The following is a 20,521-nucleotide window of genomic DNA, read 5'->3' on the forward strand; positions in this document are numbered from 1 at the left end:
TCCAATTAATTAAAATTATTTAATTATTCGTTTTAAAAATATGATATTATAAGTATATACTCATAAACTTTAACAAAATATATTTTGATTAAAATAAGTATTTTACTTAAAATATTTTATTTTATTAAATCGTTACTGCACATATTATTAATACACACGAATTATATATAAACGCACATACATTGCTTATTAAAAAAAAAAATAAAATTTGTAAATCGTTATAAAGTTATAATTTTAATGTTTACAAAATAACATTTATCTATATTGTTTCGTTCATTATTTTTCTGTATTCACGTTGATCGTCAACCATTTTTTTATAAACTTTGTACTTTCTTAAGTGATACCTAAAAATAATAAATTAAGTATACAATTAATTGTTGATTGTAATTATTAAATATCACTTTAAAACTTACTGATAAGAAACAACTTTGGGCTTAACAATATTAGCAAAGCCTGCCATAGCTCTGATGGCTTTATTGACAGATGGGAATGACTTCGCGGCACAAGAGCCGAGAATAGCAGCACCTAACAGAACAGATTCTCGTTCTTTAGGAATAAGAATCGGGAGTCCAAGAACATCAGCTTGGATTTGAACGAATAATGGATTCTGACTAAGGCCACCGCATATTAAAATTGTTTCTATTTTATGACCGGCTTGTGTTAAAGCTTCTAGAATGTGTTTAGTGCCATACTGAAAAAAAAATATGTAAAATTATTTATTATTGTGGTTAAGGGGGTATTTTGGTCTAGAAATTTGAAAAAATCAATATTTTTGCATAATTTAAAAATATGTCTTTAAATGGATTTTTCAAAATTTGAATTATTTTCGGAGATATAATGGATTTTGTGACGCAGCTGCTTCTGCTTCTGCGAGCTTCTGCTTCTTCAAAAGAAGGCAGAACAGCTCGATTAGCAGAAAGAACTTCACAAAACATCGAGTATGAAGTAGAAAAAGGCCCAATATATGGATCCGGGATCGCCGATTAATCCAAAGTGAGTATTAAATATTATTATACGAGTTATTCTACTGGAATTGTTACTCAAACTTTAAACACGATTTTCTCGAAACTACTTTTTTTGAAGTGGTTGACATGATATCTCAAGTTCTACCCAACCGATTTCTTTGAAATTTGGTAGGAATCTTTTTTATATATTTCTCTATCGCGTCTGCCTTGGATTAAAAAAAAATTTCAATTTGGAGTATTTTTTAAAAATTCAAAAAGGTAAAAAAAATTGATATTTCATGTCGATGCGATTTTGTGAATTTTTTTTTGCTAAGATCAACGCGATAGTGAAATCTTTACAAATTGAGAATTTTTCAAATTTTTTTGTTTCAGATCACTACAAGGGCTGGAATCATGTCAACCAGGGTTGCACCGTTTTTTTTTGTAGCTCCCACTTCACTGGCCTGTAATTTGTCAAATTTATCTTTTTTTTTTTTTTTTTTTTTTTTTTTTCCAATTTTTTTATATTCTTGAAATGTCAATCAACATTATATAAAAAAAAAATGGATGGTAAAAATGTTTTTCATTTTTTTTTATGTTAGTTTGAAAAATGCCTAAAATTTAGGTTTCTAGACCAGAATATCCCCTGTTAAGTAAATTACAAATATTTATAATTATATACTGTGAGAGCTTGTATAGTAGAGAGATAAAGAAGCGCAAGATCTTCTTCGTTGGAAGACAAAGATAGTCCGGAAATCATTCCCAATAAAGTTGGATCAGCCAGTGGTGATCGGTTGCCATGAAAGTCTGGCCAGACGTGTAAATCTTTTGTAAGAAAAGAAATATCTGGATAATTATTGTGTTCAGCCATGGATTTAAGAAGATCCGAAAGATATTGTTGAACATGCCTAAAAAGTTAAAATAAAAATTATTAAAATTTTTACCAATTTTTTTTAGCAATAGCTCACATTTTTCCGTAAATTTTGGTCCGTATTTCTGCTGCAGCAGCATGATTTTCAATAATATGATCAAGTAATTTCCCCGTAGTACTTTGACCTCCTTCATTTAGCCAAAGTGAAGGTACCATCGCACTGTAATAAGGCCCCCAGACTCCTCCAACAAAGATAGCTTTCTCGCTAACTGCCATATGACAAGTCGAGGTTCCACAAATGAGCCCAAGTCTGGTAGTAAAACTGTCAGACACTCCTGAAGCCGAGCAACCAATGATTCCAAGACCGCCTGCATGCGCGTCTATTATTGAAGTTCCAACGGGCGTGCCTTCATTCAATCCAAGCTCCGTCGCTGCTATTGACGATAAACCTTTATCTACTGGTTCACCAGAAGCCTGCACCTTACTTCCTATTCGCTTCCAATTATCGTCTTTAAGAGACGCAAGTCCGATTTTGTTAAGAAAATCTTCGCACCAGCCATTCTCTCCTTCGGGATTCGCCTGGTAATTCCATTTACACACCAGCGAGCATAATGATCTACAATAAAAGTAATTATAATTACTAATTGTTTTTAAAAATTTAATTTTTTTATTTTTTTATTTTAACCTTGTCTCACAGCCAGTTGCTTTCCAAGTTAAAAAATCCGGCAAGTCGAAAATTAGTTTCGCTCTATTCCATGACTTGAGCAGGTTTTTCTTCACCCACATGATCTTCGGGATCTCCATTTCTAACGATACTTTTCCTCCTACGTATTTTAGCATGTCGTGGCCCATCATATTGATGAAATTAGCTTCTGCTTCAGCGCGGTGGTCCAGCCAAAGGATAACATTACGATTGTCGTCGCCAGTTGAACTGGCAGTTACCGGTTGTCCGTTTTCATCACAAAGGACTAGTGAACATGTTGCAGCAAATCCTATTCCTTTTATTAGGTTTTTTGGAGAATCGTGGACAACTGTCTGAAATAATTTTAAGTAATTATATTGATGGTCTAATTAGCAATTGTTTTTTTTTTTTTTTTTTTTAAAGACAATTTTTGTTAGTCAAAAATTTTAAAAAATCGATAAATATTATACCTAACTAATGTCATGCTACTCAAGGTAGATCTCAGCATTTACAAAATAAATAAATAACTTATTAAGTTGACGATATTTGGTAATTAACAATATTACGTTATTGTAGATTATTAATTTAGATGTAAAAAATAGTGTTTTTAAAAATACATCTGAAATTAGCAATTGGTCTAACTCCTTATTTTGTAGAGGCTGATTTTTTAATATTTTGATGTAGCAATAGTTCAATTATAAATTATTTGAATGATCTAAACCAAAATATTGTATCTCTAATAGATATTAAATGATTTTTTGAAGTGATAATAAATTTTTAATGAATTGTTTTATTGTACAAATGGAAGATTCTCTAAAATTGAGTTAGACAATTTGCTTATTAGAACGTCGATATGTAATTTTTTTAAATAAATCCTTTTGAAATTAAATCGAGAATTATTTTTTCGGTCAAAAAAAAAAAAAATATTGTAAACAATAAAATTTTGATTTTTAAAAGGATATTTTTTTTTTTTTTTGGTAATTATTTACAACTGGGGTCCACCATTTAAATTTTCATTTTTTTGAACGAAATTTCTATTTGATTTTGTTGATACATTTTTTTTGAAAAGTACGTAGAAAAATGGACAATTAAAAAAAAAGAAAAGTGGATTATCACAATTTTAACAAATTTTTTAGAAAATTGTGATATTCAAATTTTTTTTTAATTGTTTGTTTTTTATGTACTTTTCAAAAAAAAATATATATCAAAAAAAATAAAATAGAAATTTTATCTCAAAATATGAGAGCTAAAATTTTTTCTGAACTTTTGTAGGCAAAAAAGCTATCGAAATCTTTATTTCTTTCTTTCACGACATTTTTCATCAGAAATGCGCGGTAAAAACGAGCAGAATCAAAAAAATTTTTTAAATGTTAATTTTTCACCTAATTATGGCTCAAAACGGGGTGGACCCCATTTGTAAATAATTACCTTTTTCTTTTTACTACTTATTAAAAAAGTTTAATCTAAAAGAATTTCTTTAGTGTGTAATCTAGTCTAATTGATCACTTTTGAAAATTCAATTTTTTTTTTTTTTTAATTTTTCAAATGTGAAGGATTGTAGATTATTTTTTAGTAAGATTTTTTATTTAAAAAAAACTTAAAATGCTTTTTTCTCAAAATTACGTTTCCATAATAATAATTCCTATTTTTTATTGTAAGAAATTTTTATTTTTGTAATTTAAGACTTGATTTACCATCCCTAAGAATTTTTATAAACAAATCTTTTATATCAAACTCATGAGAAATTCCTAAAAATCGCCTAATTTTTTTTTTAGCCAACGAACTAGACTACATCCTTAAAGAAGAAATTGATCAAATGAATTATTTATAATGAATTCATTTAAAGTGACTTAATTAATCGAATACTTATAAAAGTACCATTTTTTAATTTCTTCAGAAGATAATAAAAAAAAACAAACGAATTATCAATGTTACTTTACGCTAAAATTTCATAAAAAATAATTCTTCAACAACTATTTGAATCTGCAATAATAAAAAAATAAAAAACAATAAATTTGACTTAATTTAAAACACAAAATTACCTTGACAACTCGCTTCACAGCTTGCCAGATATCTTCGGAAGACTGTTCATAAAAATCTGGAATGCTATTGAAAGTTTCAATAGGATAAGTCGATAATTTAATGAGTTTTCCATCAGAATCGAATAACGCAGCTCGAACACTTCCTGTTCCAACATCAACTCCAACGTAATACTCCATTGCAATGTTTGTTAGGTAAAATATAGTTGTAAACTGCAATTTAACAACAGACAACAGACAACAGCAAATTAATATTAATATTAAGTCTACAAAATAATTCTATATTCTTACTTAGATAAAACCACCGAGGGATCAGAGAGTCTAAAAAATTTGTACTGATTAACTGACTCGCGATAACAGAGCTTGAACGTCTGAATAAAAACGAGAAAAAGCATAATAAAAAGTAAACATACTCACACTGATCATACGTTATTTAAATTATTATTTAAGTTTGTATGTAAATTTGTGCATCGCTGGGAACATCGTAAATTAAAAAACTAGTTACGTATTCTTCATATTATCATTCATATTTCTAGTTTACTAATTGTAAGATAATAATTCTAATTGATGGTTTTTTATTTTTACAGTGATTGGTTTTGTTATTGACAATGTAAACTTGTAAATTATTGGATGAATTATTTGCAATTGACAGTCAGATTGAAATTGCCTTGGGAATAGCTGTCGTGGCCTTTCCAATATTTTCATCGCTTATTTCATGTATATAGAATAATTCACATCCACGTGACTTTGTGTATCTTGGATGTAATTAAAAACAGATCACATGGAGCTTGACATCATGTTTCAATAAAGTTTACAAGTCAACTAGAGTATTTAATTCATTGATAATTCTGTAATGTAAATAATTAAACAAAGTTATTTAATATTGTTTTATTGTAAATACATAAGTTATTTATTTTCTAAAACACATACTTAGTTACTAACCTTAAAAATGGTGCGGTTTAAAAACAGGTTAGATATATTTTTATTTTTGAGTAATGTATTTTTTTTTTTTTTTAAATATTTATATATTTTTGCAGGTATTTTACTATTGAAGTAATACCGAAGAAAGAGTCAAAGCCGTTAGTATTGAAAACGTCAACATTGCAAGCGGCGATTCAGAAAGAAGTTCAAAATACTTATGGAGAAAAGGGATTAGCCACTATTAGCACTGGATTTAATGGTAATTTTGTAATTAAAATTTTTTTATATATAAATAAATAATTAATTAATTAATTAATTTGTTTTTCTTTTTTTTTTTTTAAGCTAAATATTGTAATACACATACAAAAATAGCGTTAATAAGATGCCGGCATGGACCACATAATTACTTAATTAGCACTATTCCTAAAGTAATTGACATTGGAGGTACAACAGTATCTATAAAAATACTGTATGTTGGTGCAACTATGAAGAAATGTTTTGCATTTATAAGAGTACGTATATTTCAAATTTTTAAATTTAAATTTATAATTATGGTAATTACTTATAATACTGAATTTGAGAGACATCTGATAATTTTAAGAACTTTTTTAATAGACAAATTATAGCAAGAAAATTTTAATTATAAATTTCATCTTTAGAAGCTCTAAAAAATTATAAATGAGATTTTTATAAATAATTTTCTATACCTCGTTTATTTTTCAAAAAAAATAAAAAAATTGCTAAGTGTCTGCTAACTTCAATCTCATAATTATTTACAAGTGGGGTCCACCATTTTAATTTTCATTTTTTGAACAAAATTTTATTTTGAAAATTGTCATAAATTTTTTTTTGAAAAATCTTAAAATAAGAGCGATTAAAAAAAATTGATTATCACAGTTTAAACAAATTTATAAATTTTTTAGAAAATTGAAATATTCAACTTTTTATTTTTTTAATTGTTCGTTTTTTTATGTACTTAAAAAAAAAAAAAATATATATATATATATCAAAAAAACATCAAAAAGACATTTTATCCAAAAACATAAGAGCCAAAATTTTTTCCAACTTTTGAACAATACTAAAGTTAGCCGACATTTTTAATTTTTTTATTTATTAAATTATAACGAAAAAATGTTTTTGAAAAATTGCATGTGTAATTTTAAAAATTTTCTACATGTTAAATTTTTTCTTTTAATTTTTTAATAAAATAAATTATAAAAATTTTTAAATGTCGGCTGACTTAATTTTCATAACGTTAGAATAAAAAAAAATTAAAAAATGTTAATTTTTCACTTAGATATGGCCAAAAATAGAGTGGACCCCACTTGTTAATAATTACCATAATTGGTTCAAAAATTTACTTGACGATGTCAAATTTAAAAAAAAAAAAAAAAAAAATTTTATGGTAAAATCTTAATGAAGAAATTTATTACAAATTATTTTTACTAATGATTACAAATTTTTCCTTTAAAATAAAAAATGAGTAATTGTTTATTGAATAATTTTTCAATACAATAAACAATTGAATTTTGAGAAATTTTAATTTTGATTAAAAACTAATTTCAGGATTACAAATAATTTAATTATTAGAAAGAAATATTACGCCATTATTAGATTGTTATATTTATTGTCATCAAAACATTAGTTACATATGTTTATAAAAATTTTTGTTAATTCATTGCAAGGCTAACTTATGTCACCAAAATATCTCTAACAAAAAAAAAATAAACTGTTACTTTTCCTTGATTAACAAGGACGCTCCGGTTCTAAGAGCTTATGAAAGACTCTATAAATCAACAAATAATCTTCAATTGATCAATTACATGTGTCATTGAAATGATTACATAACTACTTCAAAAATAAAAACTAATTTTTCATGAAAATTAATTTAGCAGATAGTTGAAAATTTTAAGAATTTTTGTAACAAATAAATTATAGCAAAAAAAAAATTATAAAAAAATTGACATCCAGAAATTTTAAAAAACTAAAAATGCAATTTTTTAAAAATAATTAAATAAAAAAATTAATAAAAATAATAAAAAAAAAAAAAAAATTAATTAAAAATTTTCACTTATAATTTTTATTAATTATTACATGTGAAATTTTTTAATTAATTTTTTTCTTAATAATTGCATTATCATAAAATTTTTTAACAATTTTTAATGTCTGCTAACTTCAGTGTCATTTAATTTTTCAAAATTCTTTCTAAAAAATTAAAATAAATCTCGACATACTCTAGGATATTTTTTATAATTAGCAAAAAGTATAATTTCTAAATTTTTTTAAAAATTTCTAAAGTAAAAAATGAATCTAAATTATCATTAAAAAAAAAACTGTAATAATTATTATAAAAAAATTAGAAAGCTACAAATGATTAATAAATAATAATTTCCTTTTTGATTTCAGAAGTACCAGACAAAAAAATTAGAATCAATGTGGGCGAGTTTGAAGAACGACAATGAGAGAAAAAAAATGATTGACGCGTTAATGACGCTGACTCCCGCGATGAAAAACTTTCAATAACGACGTAAATTACTTGATGAAATAGTAATTACCCATAAATTAGTGAATATTTCGCGAGTAATTAAAAATAACGATCAATTAATTCTTATTGTTAATTAACAAAGACTAATAACCGTGATAATAAATTCTTGTACATATTTAAAATAATTCAAATCTCACGATAAATCAAGCATGCTATTTACAACAATAAATTTTATTGGTCTTTATCTTGAAATTGCCAGTGAAAGTCAACAAAGACATAACGTGGAAATTTAAATTCCCTCTCCCTCGATCCCCAGTTAGTCTCCCTCTACAACTTTCTTTCTCTCTGGCAGCATATCAAAATTGGATCATCAGTTGGTAGTACTTCTTGACCCTAGCCAGAGGTCTTCCGACGATCATGCCGCCGCTGGAACTCAGCCCGCATAGAACATCTGCCATTCTGCAGGGTTGCGCTCGCTAAAACTCCATCTACATCTGCCCTCACTCCATTCCATACTTATACAGTTGTTGTTGTTGTTAGGATACTGAACTGTTGATTGGTGTTGAGTAGCCGATGCCTACTGCTAATAAGTGTATTTGTGTCTGCACCTAGTGTTTGCTTAGTATCTGTGTTCATCACCGATTAGATCGTCTAACAACCCGAGAAAAATTATACATTCATTTATTAATTCGCCAACTTCGGTTCTCTTAATATTTCAGAAACTGCCTTTATTATAACTCACAGTGTCTCTTTTATTTTATTTTTAAAAAAGTGTTGGTACGTTAAAATTACTCATTTTATAAAAATTGCCATTTTTATTTTCTTTTTTATTACTATTATTATTATTCTTACTTTTTATCAGCACCGGGATATAATTAAGATATTATCGAGCACGAGGAGTGAATGTGCTCAGCTATATGCGAGTCAAGGTGGAGTCAGGATCCAAAAGGATCATCAAGATCATCAATGTCTTCCAATAATTTCGACTCAGATTCTCCATTTGATTCTTCATCAATTTTTCAGGTAAAATTATTCAATTTTTTTAAATAAATTTATGCAAAAATTATTATGACATTAAAGTTAGCAGCCATTTGATAATTTTTTCATTTTATTTAATAAACTAATCTTTTTTGAAAAATTATTTTTATTAAAAAATTGCATTTATAATTTTTAAAAATTTTCTAAATGTCAATTTTTTTTTCTCATTTAATTTTATTTATTAAAAAATTTATTTGTTAAAAAATTCTTTATTAAAAATTAATTAAAAAATTTATTTAAATTTATTTGTTAAAAAAATCTTTATTAAAAATTTATTTAAATTTATTTGTTAAAAAATTATAAAAATTAATAAATATCTGCTAAATTAATTCTCATAAAATTATTTAATAAATTTTTAAGTTAAAAAAAAATACTTTTATTTTATTAATTCAATGCTCTCGTTACTGACATAATAGTTATCGATCTGAAAGAGTTTTATGATGTTACGTATAAATGTGATTTATACCAGAATATTTTCTATTTTATTTTATTTAATAAAAATTTTTATTTACAGAAATAAAAATAAATAACTCGAGGACAATTATAATAATGAGTTGATTGTGCGTTAATTTGTAATGTAAACGATAGTGAAGACAAATAAAGTAAGATAGCGGATTAAGAATGACCTCCTGTGATAATTTCCGGTGCATCTGGCTCGTTCCCTCTGTTAGATCTCCAAGAATTTGGTATGACACCCTCTTACACATTACGCGGCGTAATAATAGCGTATGTGTAGACCGCAAATGTATGTGACATTAAATTTGTGTTGATGGCATCTGTCTGACGGAGTAGCGGTGTCCGCGATAGAATGCAGTACGCGTGCCGTCCACCCGGGGCCAAGGGATATATTTACACATAGAATGTCTCATTAATTTTCTTTTAAACATCTACACGCATACATTACGAGTCTACGTGCCTTTAAATACAAAAAAAAAGGTGGGCTATGTAATATCTGTTGATTTATTTATAAATACTCATTGTCGTATAAATAAATTACTTTTTATTATTATTATATACTTATATGTGTATATAATAAAAAAATAAGCAAACTTGTCTACTCCGCAGGTCGAGTTTCTTCTTCACAAACATCTTAATCAGGCGTTGTCATTTTTACAACCGGTGGTTTTAATTTCTTCGTTGTTTTTATACCAATGCCGCTGATTTTTTGGAACCCACCAGAAATTACTGACAACTCCAGTCCATTGATAAATTTTTTATTATTTACCTGACCACCATCACCAACATACTGAACTTTCTTCAAATTATTATTTTCTCCAAGTAAAATTTTTCCGCCGTCGCCGTAATACACAAGATCACCAAAATTATCTCCAATTATTCTCAACACTCCGCCGTCACCGATTATTTTTATTTTAGCATGATTATTGATGATCGTAACTTGACAACCGTCACCAATTATCTCTAATTGCCGATGATTGACCTCCATTTTAATAATTAGATTATCTCCATAAAAAAGACCGCTCTTAGATACGTCTATTGGTCTTCTGTCCTTGGGTTTGTAATTGTTAAAACTTGAATTGACATTATTATTGTTATTTATATCACTAATATTATGACTGTCCAATTGATTTTTGATATTCATTGTCGTATTTTCTTTTAAGGTCCCGAAGAGTGTCCTGAGCTATTGAAGGTCTTCTTAAGAGGGTCGCGTACTTCTTGTGACACTTATTGACTTTAAATAAGTGTTTCCTGTGTCTAAGTTGACGCCTCAGTGCTTCCATAATCGGCAAGCGCGTTCATATAAAGTGTCCGGCCCCTCGACGACGTTGTATGTTTTTTTTTGCTAGCCAATAAACTGCAATAATCCTCGGTTATTCCCTCGGTTATATCATTCGTTAAATTATAACTAGGCTCTATCTCTCTCTCCCACTTTATTTTGTTACACTCATACTTTCGTTGAATCTTATGGATTGAAAGACGCTTATTTCATCACGTGGGACCTGTTATCGCTTAGATACAAACATTTATCTCTATTATCTGAATCTTAATACTTGGTTTTATTGAATCAATCAAATCATTGATCTAAAAATTTTAACTTCAACTATGACCTTTAAATTTATTATCTTCCTTTGCAAATAATTATATTTATCAATTATAAATATTATTAGTTAATGATAAGGACAAGTGAATGAATTGTATATTAGATTGAAATTAACATTTTTTATTTTCATATATAAACACTTATTGTAGTGCATGTTATTGAATGATAAGATATTATGATAATCATAAAGTGAGAGTGAGGAAGTGGGAATGGAGCAAATAGAATATAATCGTCGAGCGATAATGATTTAACTGTTTTGATAGCAGTGGGAAGTCCCGACAACCGAGTTTATAATATCAGTATGACGTGACGATAGTTTTACTAAGATATATTGCTGTAGATCGTTGATGATCGTTAATAACACGTGGTAATTGGATTTTGAAAGTAAAATTCAATTACCATTTGATTTTATCACCTTAAGAGTAAATTGTCTTCGTTAATAATCTTTCATAGTCAATTTCCTGATTTAAATAGTCGACTCAATTATTTTACCTTTGCCGAATAGTTTACTCCATTACTTGTCCATTCGCTCTACAAAGTTTTGCTAGTAATTTTTTGTAATTGTTTAGTCTCACGGTCACGTGGTTTTTTTGGTAAAATAAGTATGAAAAATTAACATTTTAATACATTTTTTTAAATTATTATATTTCATTGGAGATTTGCGAGCTTAATCATGAACATTTTTGAAAATAAAATTTTTAATTATTTTTTTTTTTTGAAGATTTTAAGTCGACAAAAAATCTTTCATAAAATATGTCTATTATGGTCTACCGATTTCTGAAATTTTTTTTCTGTACTCTACGGGCAAAAAAAAATTTTTAACTATTTTTATCATTTAAAAAAAAAAATCTTTTTAAAAATTTTTCTATTTTTAATTAAATCTAAGAAAAAAATATTATTGTTAAAAAATTGTTCTAAAAAATATCAATTTTTCGATCAAAAAATTTATATTTTTGAAAAAATCATTTTTTCAATTAAAAAACTTTAAAAAAAAAAAAATAAAAAAAATGGTGATGATAAAAAAAACTCTAACTATAATTTTTATAGGTTGAAATATTGTTTACCGTATAACTAACTAGATACTCGATTTTTTTTTTTATATTGATTATTATTAATATTATTTTTTTTATAAAAAATAATACAGTTTTTTATAATAATAAATTAAAATTTATTAGCTTGTAAAGAATCGTAAAGAGAAACATAAAATAATCAATCAAAAGATATTTTTTTTCCAAAAAAACATAAATCTAAATTTGAATAAATTAATGTATCTCTTTCATATTTAATAATAACTGACATATCTCATATCCTTGCAGACATTAAAAAAAAATTCTAACATTGTATTTTATTGGCAGGACGTGCAAGAGAAAGAAGCCAGAATAAATGATGAATTAACCAAGGACTCCGAAATAAATGAAAAGATTGATAATGATAATATTAAAAAATTGGAGCTGATGCCAGTACCTCCTTTATACGTCACTCGACAGGACTCCGGTGTGCCTGAGGATCTTGCGTCACCATGCGCGAAAGATCCAGCGCAAAACGAGGAGAACTTGGATGACACAGGCAACAGCGACTGCAATGTCACGGTAATTCATGTGTCAGAAGCATTAGCGGAGAGTAAGGATAACAAGGATGGCAGTGATAGCGGAGTTGAAGGATGTACGACAGAAGTAGTCCAGGTAATTTAAAACCTTGAAATAATTTATTAATTTTATTAATTTAAAATTTATTTTTATCAGACAAACGGTTACTCGGGAAGTTGCAACGGTCTGGATGAAGTTAGTTGCGACTCGAGTTTAGTGAGTTGCTGTTCAGTGTACGAAGACCCCTGCGGACAACTTCCAGACGACCTGAGGCTAACTCCAGGTGCTGGTAGCAGCGGGGAAGCCAGTGGATCATCCCGGATAGTTCCTCGGGGAAATGGCGAAGCTACTAGTGAAGGAGGCAGTGAAAGCTCATCTGTCGCCGGGAGTATCAGCGCCCGGGTAGTTTGGACGACGCCAAAGCGAGTGCCGGCGAGTACAAATATCACGTCGTGTAAAAAGAAGATTATTAAAGTAGAAACCTCCCCAAAGAGCTCTCGAGGAAGATCCACTTTGCCAGAAGATGCCTCCCACCGAGTTCCTTCAACCGCTAAAAGTAAAACCCGCTCGCAAACCCCCCGAGCGACGCCTTCCAAGCCGCAGACCAGCAAATCTCGCGACAAATCTGCAGCTCGAGGTACTCCGGACTCTAAAGAACTCACTAAGTCCTGGACGGCGACAGGAACCACGCGGATGAGAACGAGAACACGCCCCATTCCTGATTCACTGACACTCTCGGGTACTTCTGCGCTGGCTAAGGAAATTGATAAAGATCTCGCAGCTAGAGGAAGCTGCATCGGTCGTGGTTCGTCTAGCTTATCACGATGTCCTTCTACGGCCTCTCGAGGAAGAAGCACTGCTGGCTCGACACCTTCTGAGGAGTTCAGAAGACCTCTAGCCACTCCCAAGACAAATAAAACTTTTACAAGGTCTGTACAAGAGAGCAAAAAATCAAACGAGGTCAAGTGCGCTGAAAATAAAACTCTAGAAACTTATGGAACTTTTCCGAGGAGAAATAAGTCAAGGGTGTCGGTTTTTAAGCCAGAAGAAGTTCAAAAATCTGTCAATAGAGACTCGAGTCTTGGCAGAGGCGATAAAGGAAAAAAGCGAGTTAATTCTCGGGAGTCTACGCTGATTCACAAAAGCTTGCCGCCTAGGTCCAAAGGCTCTGATAAAATTGTTATTTACCATGAAATGAGTGTACAAACAGGTTTAACAGGACAAGATATCGAGGGAGCGATGGCGGGTCTTCCAACTAAACACTATGGCCCTGAAACTCCTGACAGTGTTGCAATTGCGTGTCAGACTGAAGCCAATGTTGTCTCTCAAGAAGAATTGAAGAGCGCGTTAGACGAAGCTAAGCGATTTGCCGCTGAAATGGCAGCTATGAAGCAAGAAAAAGAGAAGCTAGAATTGAAATTATCCGCAACGGAACGTCAACTGGCTAAAGAACGAGCCGATCATTCGTTTACGCGGCAAGAACTCCAGAGTAACTCCAGGAGAATTCTTGCGATACTTGGTACTCCGGCTTCAGAGCAGTTTGAAGGCGGTGACAGTCTTTTGGAGCTCGAATCACATTTCCAAGAGTCAGGGCAAGTTGTTGCGAACCAGCAGTTGGAGATACAGCAGCTACAAAATCTCTGTCGAATGCTCAATCAAGACTTGGAGAAAAGTTTGGCGGCTCAGAAGATCTTGTTCCAACATCAGCAAGAAGTCGAAGCTGAATCGATGGAGCTTCAGGAGTTTCTGCAGCTGGAGAAGAATTCTATTGCTGAAGCTATGAAAGAAGTCGAAGCGGATCTGAAGATTAAAGAAGAAATGCTCGTCGCTAAAAGTAAAGAACTGGAGATAAAAACTGATGAATGCAAACATCTTGTTCGGCTGAGTGAACAAAGACGTCAGGAAAGTATGACGCTTGAATTTAAATTGAATGCAGTCGAACGCAAAAGCCGAGAATTGATTCTTACTCAAGGCGCAGCTGTTTCAGGAGCCGCTGTTGCGCTTTCTGGACTCGGTTCGCGACTTGAAGGACTCGTGGAACAACTTGTTAAGTCTTACAAAATTTCAGAAAAAGATCTGGAAGATGTGGTTTATCACAACGAAGCTTACAGCAGGAGTAACAGCAGCGGCGAATCCAGTCCAGTCAGCTCGAAGCAATTCAGTTTAAAAGATTGCACACCCAGTTCTAAGCATAACTCGTTTGTATCGGCTGTTATCGGTGCCATCAGAAATGCGGCGACTCATCCGTTTGTTTCCCGACCAACTAGCAAAAAATCAGACACAAAGCAACAAATTTTCAAGGAATTAAGCATGGAATCCTCAGCAGACCTGCTGGATTTTGAAACTGAACCGTGTCTCATGATGGAAAGTGTTCTTGAGGATGTCTCTATACCCGACACTTACTCCAGGAACATGGTCTCGAGTAGCGACTCTTTGAGAAGAGCTCTGAGTGTTCCTGAACCTATTACTGATGACGTGACATCGCTTTACAAGAGTGACGAGTGCTCTAGTCTTACCAATCTCTCTCAAGCCATTTTAAATCGACGACAAGCCGAAGAACAGGACGCTGAAGATGATGATGACGACTGCGAATCTATTAGTGAGTCCGAAGCCACCGGACACGCTGACGTAACTGTGCCAACAGCTGATTATTGCACTGCCGTGAATCTTGTCGACCAAGTTATTGATGTAGATAATCTCGTGACTAAACTACTCAAGGTATTGAGAATTATTCAACTTGATAATGACACGTGCATCCGGGAACTTCGTGATACGAAATTTGAATTAGAAGGGCGGCTTGCTGTAGGAATTAAACAAATTGACGACGTGAAAAAATTTGATTCCAATGAGTCTTTACTTCAGGATAATGATCAAGAGATGAAGGAAAATATTCCGGATAATTGTAAATCTATTGAAGTAAGTTGGTTGTAAATTAATTTTTTTTTTTTTTTCAATTTCATTGTTGAGGAAGTGTTCTAGTCTAAAAATGCGGATTTAGGATGTTTTTTTTTAAGGATCATTCTGATTTCGACGCTCGAAAAAAATCATGACTCACGATTTTTTTACACTGAAATAATAATAATAATAATAATAATTTATATTTTTAGTTTTTATTGGCTGTCCAGTTTAATGCAAAAAATTTTTTTCTAATTTTTTCGTAATATTATTAGCCTGTATTTCCCTCTAGGTATAAACAATTTATCATCAATTCATATTTAAATTTGTCATTAAAGATAAATTTTGACTGAAAAAATAATTCGGACGGCCCAGACCAGACTGAATAGTAATTGTGGACAGTGTCTTGAATAGCTTAACAGGTAGATTCCTTTAGGCTAACTAGTACAACATAAGTATTAATGCTCTATGTATTTAACACAATTAGAATAACAAAAACTATAATACTTACTTCATTATGTACAGCCCCTGAGGCTTATCAGGTATTAAGAAATATCATTCATGTTATCGTCTATGAGCCCGTACGGGTCAGGTAGAAAATTTATTTTAAGTAACAGGTCTCACGCTTATACTTGCGTATTATGCACATATCTATGTATTAATAATTTAAATACATAAACGTTTGAATATTAAAAAAAAAAAAAAAAAAAAAAACAGGTAGACTCTTTGGCACGTAACCAAAAGATCCAGGTTCGAGTCCTCGTCTGGGCCGTCCGAATTATTTTTTCAGGCAAAATTTATCTTTAATGACAAGTTTAGATGTGAATTAACAATGTTACGAAAAAATTAGAGAAAAAATTCTTGTATTAGACAGGACAGCCAATAAAAACTAAAAATATAAAGTATTATGAAACCAGTCTTTAGAAAAAGTAAATTTCAAATAATAATATATTTATTTATTTATTTATCGAAGTAGCTATTTTTGTTTTACAATTAGTTTTATACAAGTCATTAAAACATATTTTAGTTTTAATTTTACATTTTATCATTTAATTTCTCGAAGTTTTCTACATTTTTTTTTTTATGTATTCAATAATAATTTTAAAATTTTGATTCTAGTTTCTTCTCTTATTTCCGGGGGAATTTTATTATACCAAACTAAACCCCTGTATGTGATAATTTCTTCTGCTGTAACTGTTTTTGTTTTTTTTTTTACAATTATTATAAATATGAATATAAAATTTATTTAGCTTAACAAATACACTCTTGAATAATTAAAAAAATATCTAAATTTTTTTTTTTATACGAATAATTTAAGGATAAACGGAAATCCTCCGAAAGTTGGTGTGTCGCTATCGTACATGATAACTGATAACGGCTTATATAAAACACAAAAACTAAAATTATTCACGTTTAATAGATAAGTAGTTATTGCACCAGCTATGGAGATTAATATTTATTAATAAACAACGAAATAGCGAACCTTAAAAAAAAAAAAAAAAAAAAAAATGAAGATTTTTTTTTCCCAGTTTTTAGTCATAAAAAAATAATAAAAATCAAAATTTTGATTCGGTTGTTGTTGATGCAATAGCTACTACTATGTATAATATGCGATTTAAATTTCATTAAGATCGGGTAAATGGTTGCGAAGGTATCATGTACGTCAACCAAAAAAAACGTTCCGAAATAAACGCGCTTAAAGTTTTTTTAAATTAAAAAAAAATCTTAACTAAAATTTATTAGCAATACTGCACCATACAAAATCCTTTCGGGTTTTTCAAAAATTTTATTTAAAAAAAAAATTTATTTTTTCGAAATTTACAAACCAGAATGACCTCTCGAAGCTCGATAAAAAAAATAACTTATATTTTTCATCCAATTTTTTTATACTAAGGTACCGGCGGGTAGGTAATAAAGCCTAGCTAAGGGAGATTTTAAAAAAATTGAAAATATTGCATTTACTTATTGCAATGTATCATTAATTTTTACATTAATACATTAGTCATAAAATATAATAGAGTTAACAAAATTAAACAAAATCCTTTCGGGCTTTTCAAAAATTTTATTTAAGGGCTATTGAAGGATGTCTAGAGAAAGTTTATATCAAATTTTAAGTGAATCGGTTAATTAGAATAAAATATTTAAGAATAAAATTTTGAATATATAAATTTCGAAAATATGTAAATAAATTTTTCGAATTTTTTTTTTTTTTAATTTCTAGACTAGAATATCAATCTAGAATTCAACATTTACTAGATAATATTTTACAATTTGATACAACTCGATTGAAAAATACCGATTGTACATTTTAAAATTATCACAAATATAATTAATATCAAATTTTCAAAAGACAAAATAATAATAATTTATTTTTTTATTTTCTAGAATGGAGTTTCTTAAACAACAAAAGCTCAATCAATTAAACAACAGAAAATAGCTCATAATTCCCGTCCTGGAGCGATTTTAATTAGCATTCTAGTCTATATTTCCTTGGACAATCGACGCTAAGCTTAAAGTGATCTCGTGTTAAGTTCATAATAGCTTAAAGATACGCTTACCTTTGCACTTAAAAAAAATTAAATTTATAACAATAACAATCTTATTATATTATATTATATTTAAATATCTAGAGGAAATCGCTGTCTTCTCTTTTAAATTGCATTTATTTTTTAAATATTTTTCTCAATATAATTTTGCATAATTGGAATTAACTTAAACAATTACAGGACAAATTGGGAAATTGTATTATAGAAAAAAAAAAAAAAAATAAATAAATAAATAAAATAAACGACTTCTGGTCTAGCAGTCAAGTAAAAAAAAATTTAATGTTTTACCAGTAATTGTACAGATAGACTCTTTAGGAATTTTTTTACATAAAAAAAGCATAAATATTATTAATAATAAAAAAATGAATACAAAGCAGAATCAATATATATTTGTCTGTATTCAAATACCAAATAAATATCATTTTAATAAAAAAAATATCACTTTTAATTATAATTTATAAGAAATTTAAGTAATTAAAATTAATTGAGAAGAAATCTTCAGGGTAGATTTAATGCTGTGAAATTTTTCGTAGGAATGGTGTAAGGAAGCTGACAAGTCTGACGTGAGGCCTAAAATAAAAAAAAAAAAAAATTATTTAATTTAATAAATAATTAAATGAAATAATTTTTAAAAATTTACCTGGGTACTGTTTTTTTGAGTAACGTTTCAGGTTTTTCTTCAACAGGCTTTTGCGTTGGTTTCGGTTCTTCAGGTTTAGATTGTTGTGGCTTATTAGCAGCTTCAGCAAGTCCAGCAAGAAAATCATTGGTACCGCCTCCAGAAATCGCATCGGCCAGCAAAAGAGCTTCCACCGGTGCAACGACGACAACAAAACCATCTACATGAATTTGATAATTTTCCGTTCCATTTTGACGTTGATCGTAAGTGTCCTGGAGCGGTAAAATCGTTGAACTGCTGTTGGTGGTAGAAAACTCCAAATTATCCATAGGAAGTGACAGAGAATCATCATCAGTCCTATGCTCTAGCCGTAAAAATGAAGCTGGTCCAGCTTGGACCAAACTCGTAAACGCAATCAAGAGAATAAATATCGTTTTGAAGACTCTCATGTTTATGACGAACACCATTATGCTCTGATAGTAATAGAACTTGCTTGTCTCGTAACTGACAAAAGACTACGGAAGATGAAGATCCAGCCTACCAGTTTTTACTCCTTCCCCACTCTCTTAGCTTTATTTCTTTCATTCTATCTTCTCGCAACTACGGTCACTTCCGATCGGTGCACTCAAACGTACCATCAGCCAGGTTCAAGGACCCGCCATGAACTTCAACAAGCTTAAGAATCTCTTACTTAACATTCTATTTTTGCCTTCCTGCTTATTCTTATGTAATTCCAAACCATTTAAATAAGAAGAATAAAATAAACTATTACTATCATTATCAATTAAAACTTTTATTTGTTTAAATGATTACAATCATTTATTAAAACCTAGATTTTTTTTATAAAATAATCTTAAAATTAAGCGGAGTTACAAAAATTTTTATTTTAAATTATGACATTTATTTATTGATTAATTTTACATTTAAAAATTATTTTTTTAAAAGAAGAAATCAGAATAAATTGTTACAATTTTTTCAGATTGTATTTAACAAATATTTAATAATTTTTTAGATTTTTATAACAATTAAATTGTGATAAAAAAAAAATTTAGCAGAAAAATTACACTTGTAGAAATTTTAAAATATTGTAAGTGCAATTTTTCTAAAAAATTTTTTTTATTTTTTAAAAATATTTTTAATAATTAAACAATTAATTAAAAATTTTTTAAATCATTAAATGTCTGCTACTTTTAATTAATATTATTTCTTCTTTTAAAAAAATTTTACAATTTTTATTAAAAATAATTTTTTTCTAGTCTATTGAATAATAATAATAAAAAAAAAAATTAGTTTCTCAACGAAGTGACAAATTGACAAATACCAAAGCGATCGCGAAATCTGTCAGGGCCACAGTTTTCAATGCCATCTCCGAGCAACTTAGATTCTGAGCGATCAGTCACTTGTTCAGTATCATTCTTATTTTTATTTTTTATCTCTGAATCATCATGCGAATCAGTATCATTATTAGCGTCACGTCCATGTTTTAAATCTTTCTCAACAAAATTTTTGTCACCACTCTCCGTAATTCCATTCCTAGTCTGATCTCTTTTGAACTCTAACAACTGTTCGAGGACACTTGGGAATGAGTCAAACTCCTCGGAAGCAGCTGAAGGTTTGGGTGGTTCGACACTTGGTACCAAGATTACTAAATAGAGATTTTTGAGGAGCGCGTGGACGTTTAGGGTACCTTCTTGACGCTGGTCGTAATGAGCCGGAGATCCTGAGACCGCAAGGATACAGAACACTGAGTACACTATCAACTGCATGACTTGTTCGTTGAGCGAAGACGTCTGAGATACTGAGGAATATCAAGAACAACTACCGTTATTTGGGATA

The 20,521-nt window shown here is 29.5% G+C and overlaps 6 protein-coding genes across 7 annotated transcripts; 2 read left to right on the top strand and 4 right to left on the bottom strand.

Moving 5' to 3' along the window:
• Positions 1 to 82: 82 nt before the first annotated feature.
• Positions 83 to 5,094, bottom strand: LOC141531634 (FGGY carbohydrate kinase domain-containing protein). 2 transcript variants are annotated; one of them, XM_074249548.1, is made up of 7 exons: positions 4,954 to 5,094; positions 4,540 to 4,749; positions 2,501 to 2,850; positions 1,913 to 2,431; positions 1,627 to 1,852; positions 414 to 691; positions 83 to 344 (listed from the first exon to the last, which is right to left on the bottom strand). In XM_074249548.1, exons 1-7 carry the CDS (start codon positions 4,960 to 4,962, stop codon positions 260 to 262), a joined length of 1,677 nt encoding a protein of 558 aa, XP_074105649.1. In that variant the 5' UTR covers positions 4,963 to 5,094; the 3' UTR covers positions 83 to 259. The 2 variants fall into 2 exon arrangements, with proteins under 2 accessions (XP_074105649.1, XP_074105650.1); XM_074249549.1 differs by having other exon boundaries at positions 4,828 to 4,959.
• A 273-nt stretch (positions 5,095 to 5,367) lies between these two features.
• On the top strand, positions 5,368 to 8,189 carry Pop5 (POP5 ribonuclease P/MRP subunit). Its single transcript, XM_074249602.1, has 4 exons — positions 5,368 to 5,505; positions 5,574 to 5,716; positions 5,800 to 5,969; positions 7,864 to 8,189. Exons 1-4 carry the CDS (start codon positions 5,486 to 5,488, stop codon positions 7,978 to 7,980), a joined length of 450 nt encoding a protein of 149 aa, XP_074105703.1. The 5' UTR covers positions 5,368 to 5,485; the 3' UTR covers positions 7,981 to 8,189.
• Positions 8,190 to 8,560: 371 nt separating this feature from the next.
• Positions 8,561 to 18,101, top strand: Corn (microtubule-binding protein cornetto). Its single transcript, XM_074249537.1, has 5 exons — positions 8,561 to 8,719; positions 8,805 to 8,965; positions 12,395 to 12,721; positions 12,782 to 15,541; positions 17,906 to 18,101. Exons 2-5 carry the CDS (start codon positions 8,846 to 8,848, stop codon positions 17,918 to 17,920), a joined length of 3,222 nt encoding a protein of 1,073 aa, XP_074105638.1. The 5' UTR covers positions 8,561 to 8,719; positions 8,805 to 8,845; the 3' UTR covers positions 17,921 to 18,101.
• On the bottom strand, positions 9,370 to 11,824 carry LOC141531665 (uncharacterized). The gene has a single exon (XM_074249593.1). It carries the CDS (start codon positions 10,578 to 10,580, stop codon positions 10,071 to 10,073), a length of 510 nt encoding a protein of 169 aa, XP_074105694.1. The 5' UTR covers positions 10,581 to 11,824; the 3' UTR covers positions 9,370 to 10,070.
• Positions 18,102 to 18,268: 167 nt separating the features above from the next.
• On the bottom strand, positions 18,269 to 19,441 carry LOC141531666 (uncharacterized). Its single transcript, XM_074249594.1, has 2 exons — positions 18,707 to 19,441; positions 18,269 to 18,636 (listed from the first exon to the last, which is right to left on the bottom strand). Exons 1-2 carry the CDS (start codon positions 19,150 to 19,152, stop codon positions 18,576 to 18,578), a joined length of 507 nt encoding a protein of 168 aa, XP_074105695.1. The 5' UTR covers positions 19,153 to 19,441; the 3' UTR covers positions 18,269 to 18,575.
• A 345-nt stretch (positions 19,442 to 19,786) lies between these two features.
• On the bottom strand, positions 19,787 to 20,453 carry LOC141531668 (uncharacterized). The gene has a single exon (XM_074249598.1). It carries the CDS (start codon positions 20,449 to 20,451, stop codon positions 19,972 to 19,974), a length of 480 nt encoding a protein of 159 aa, XP_074105699.1. The 5' UTR covers positions 20,452 to 20,453; the 3' UTR covers positions 19,787 to 19,971.
• Between the last annotated feature and the right edge of the window lie 68 nt (positions 20,454 to 20,521).

Source organism: Cotesia typhae, unplaced genomic scaffold (genome assembly GCF_013202065.1).
Source record: "Cotesia typhae breed Kobodo isofemale line unplaced genomic scaffold, CoteBio_Ctyphae contig_50, whole genome shotgun sequence".
In the NCBI taxonomy this organism is placed as follows: domain Eukaryota; kingdom Metazoa; phylum Arthropoda; class Insecta; order Hymenoptera; family Braconidae; genus Cotesia; species Cotesia typhae.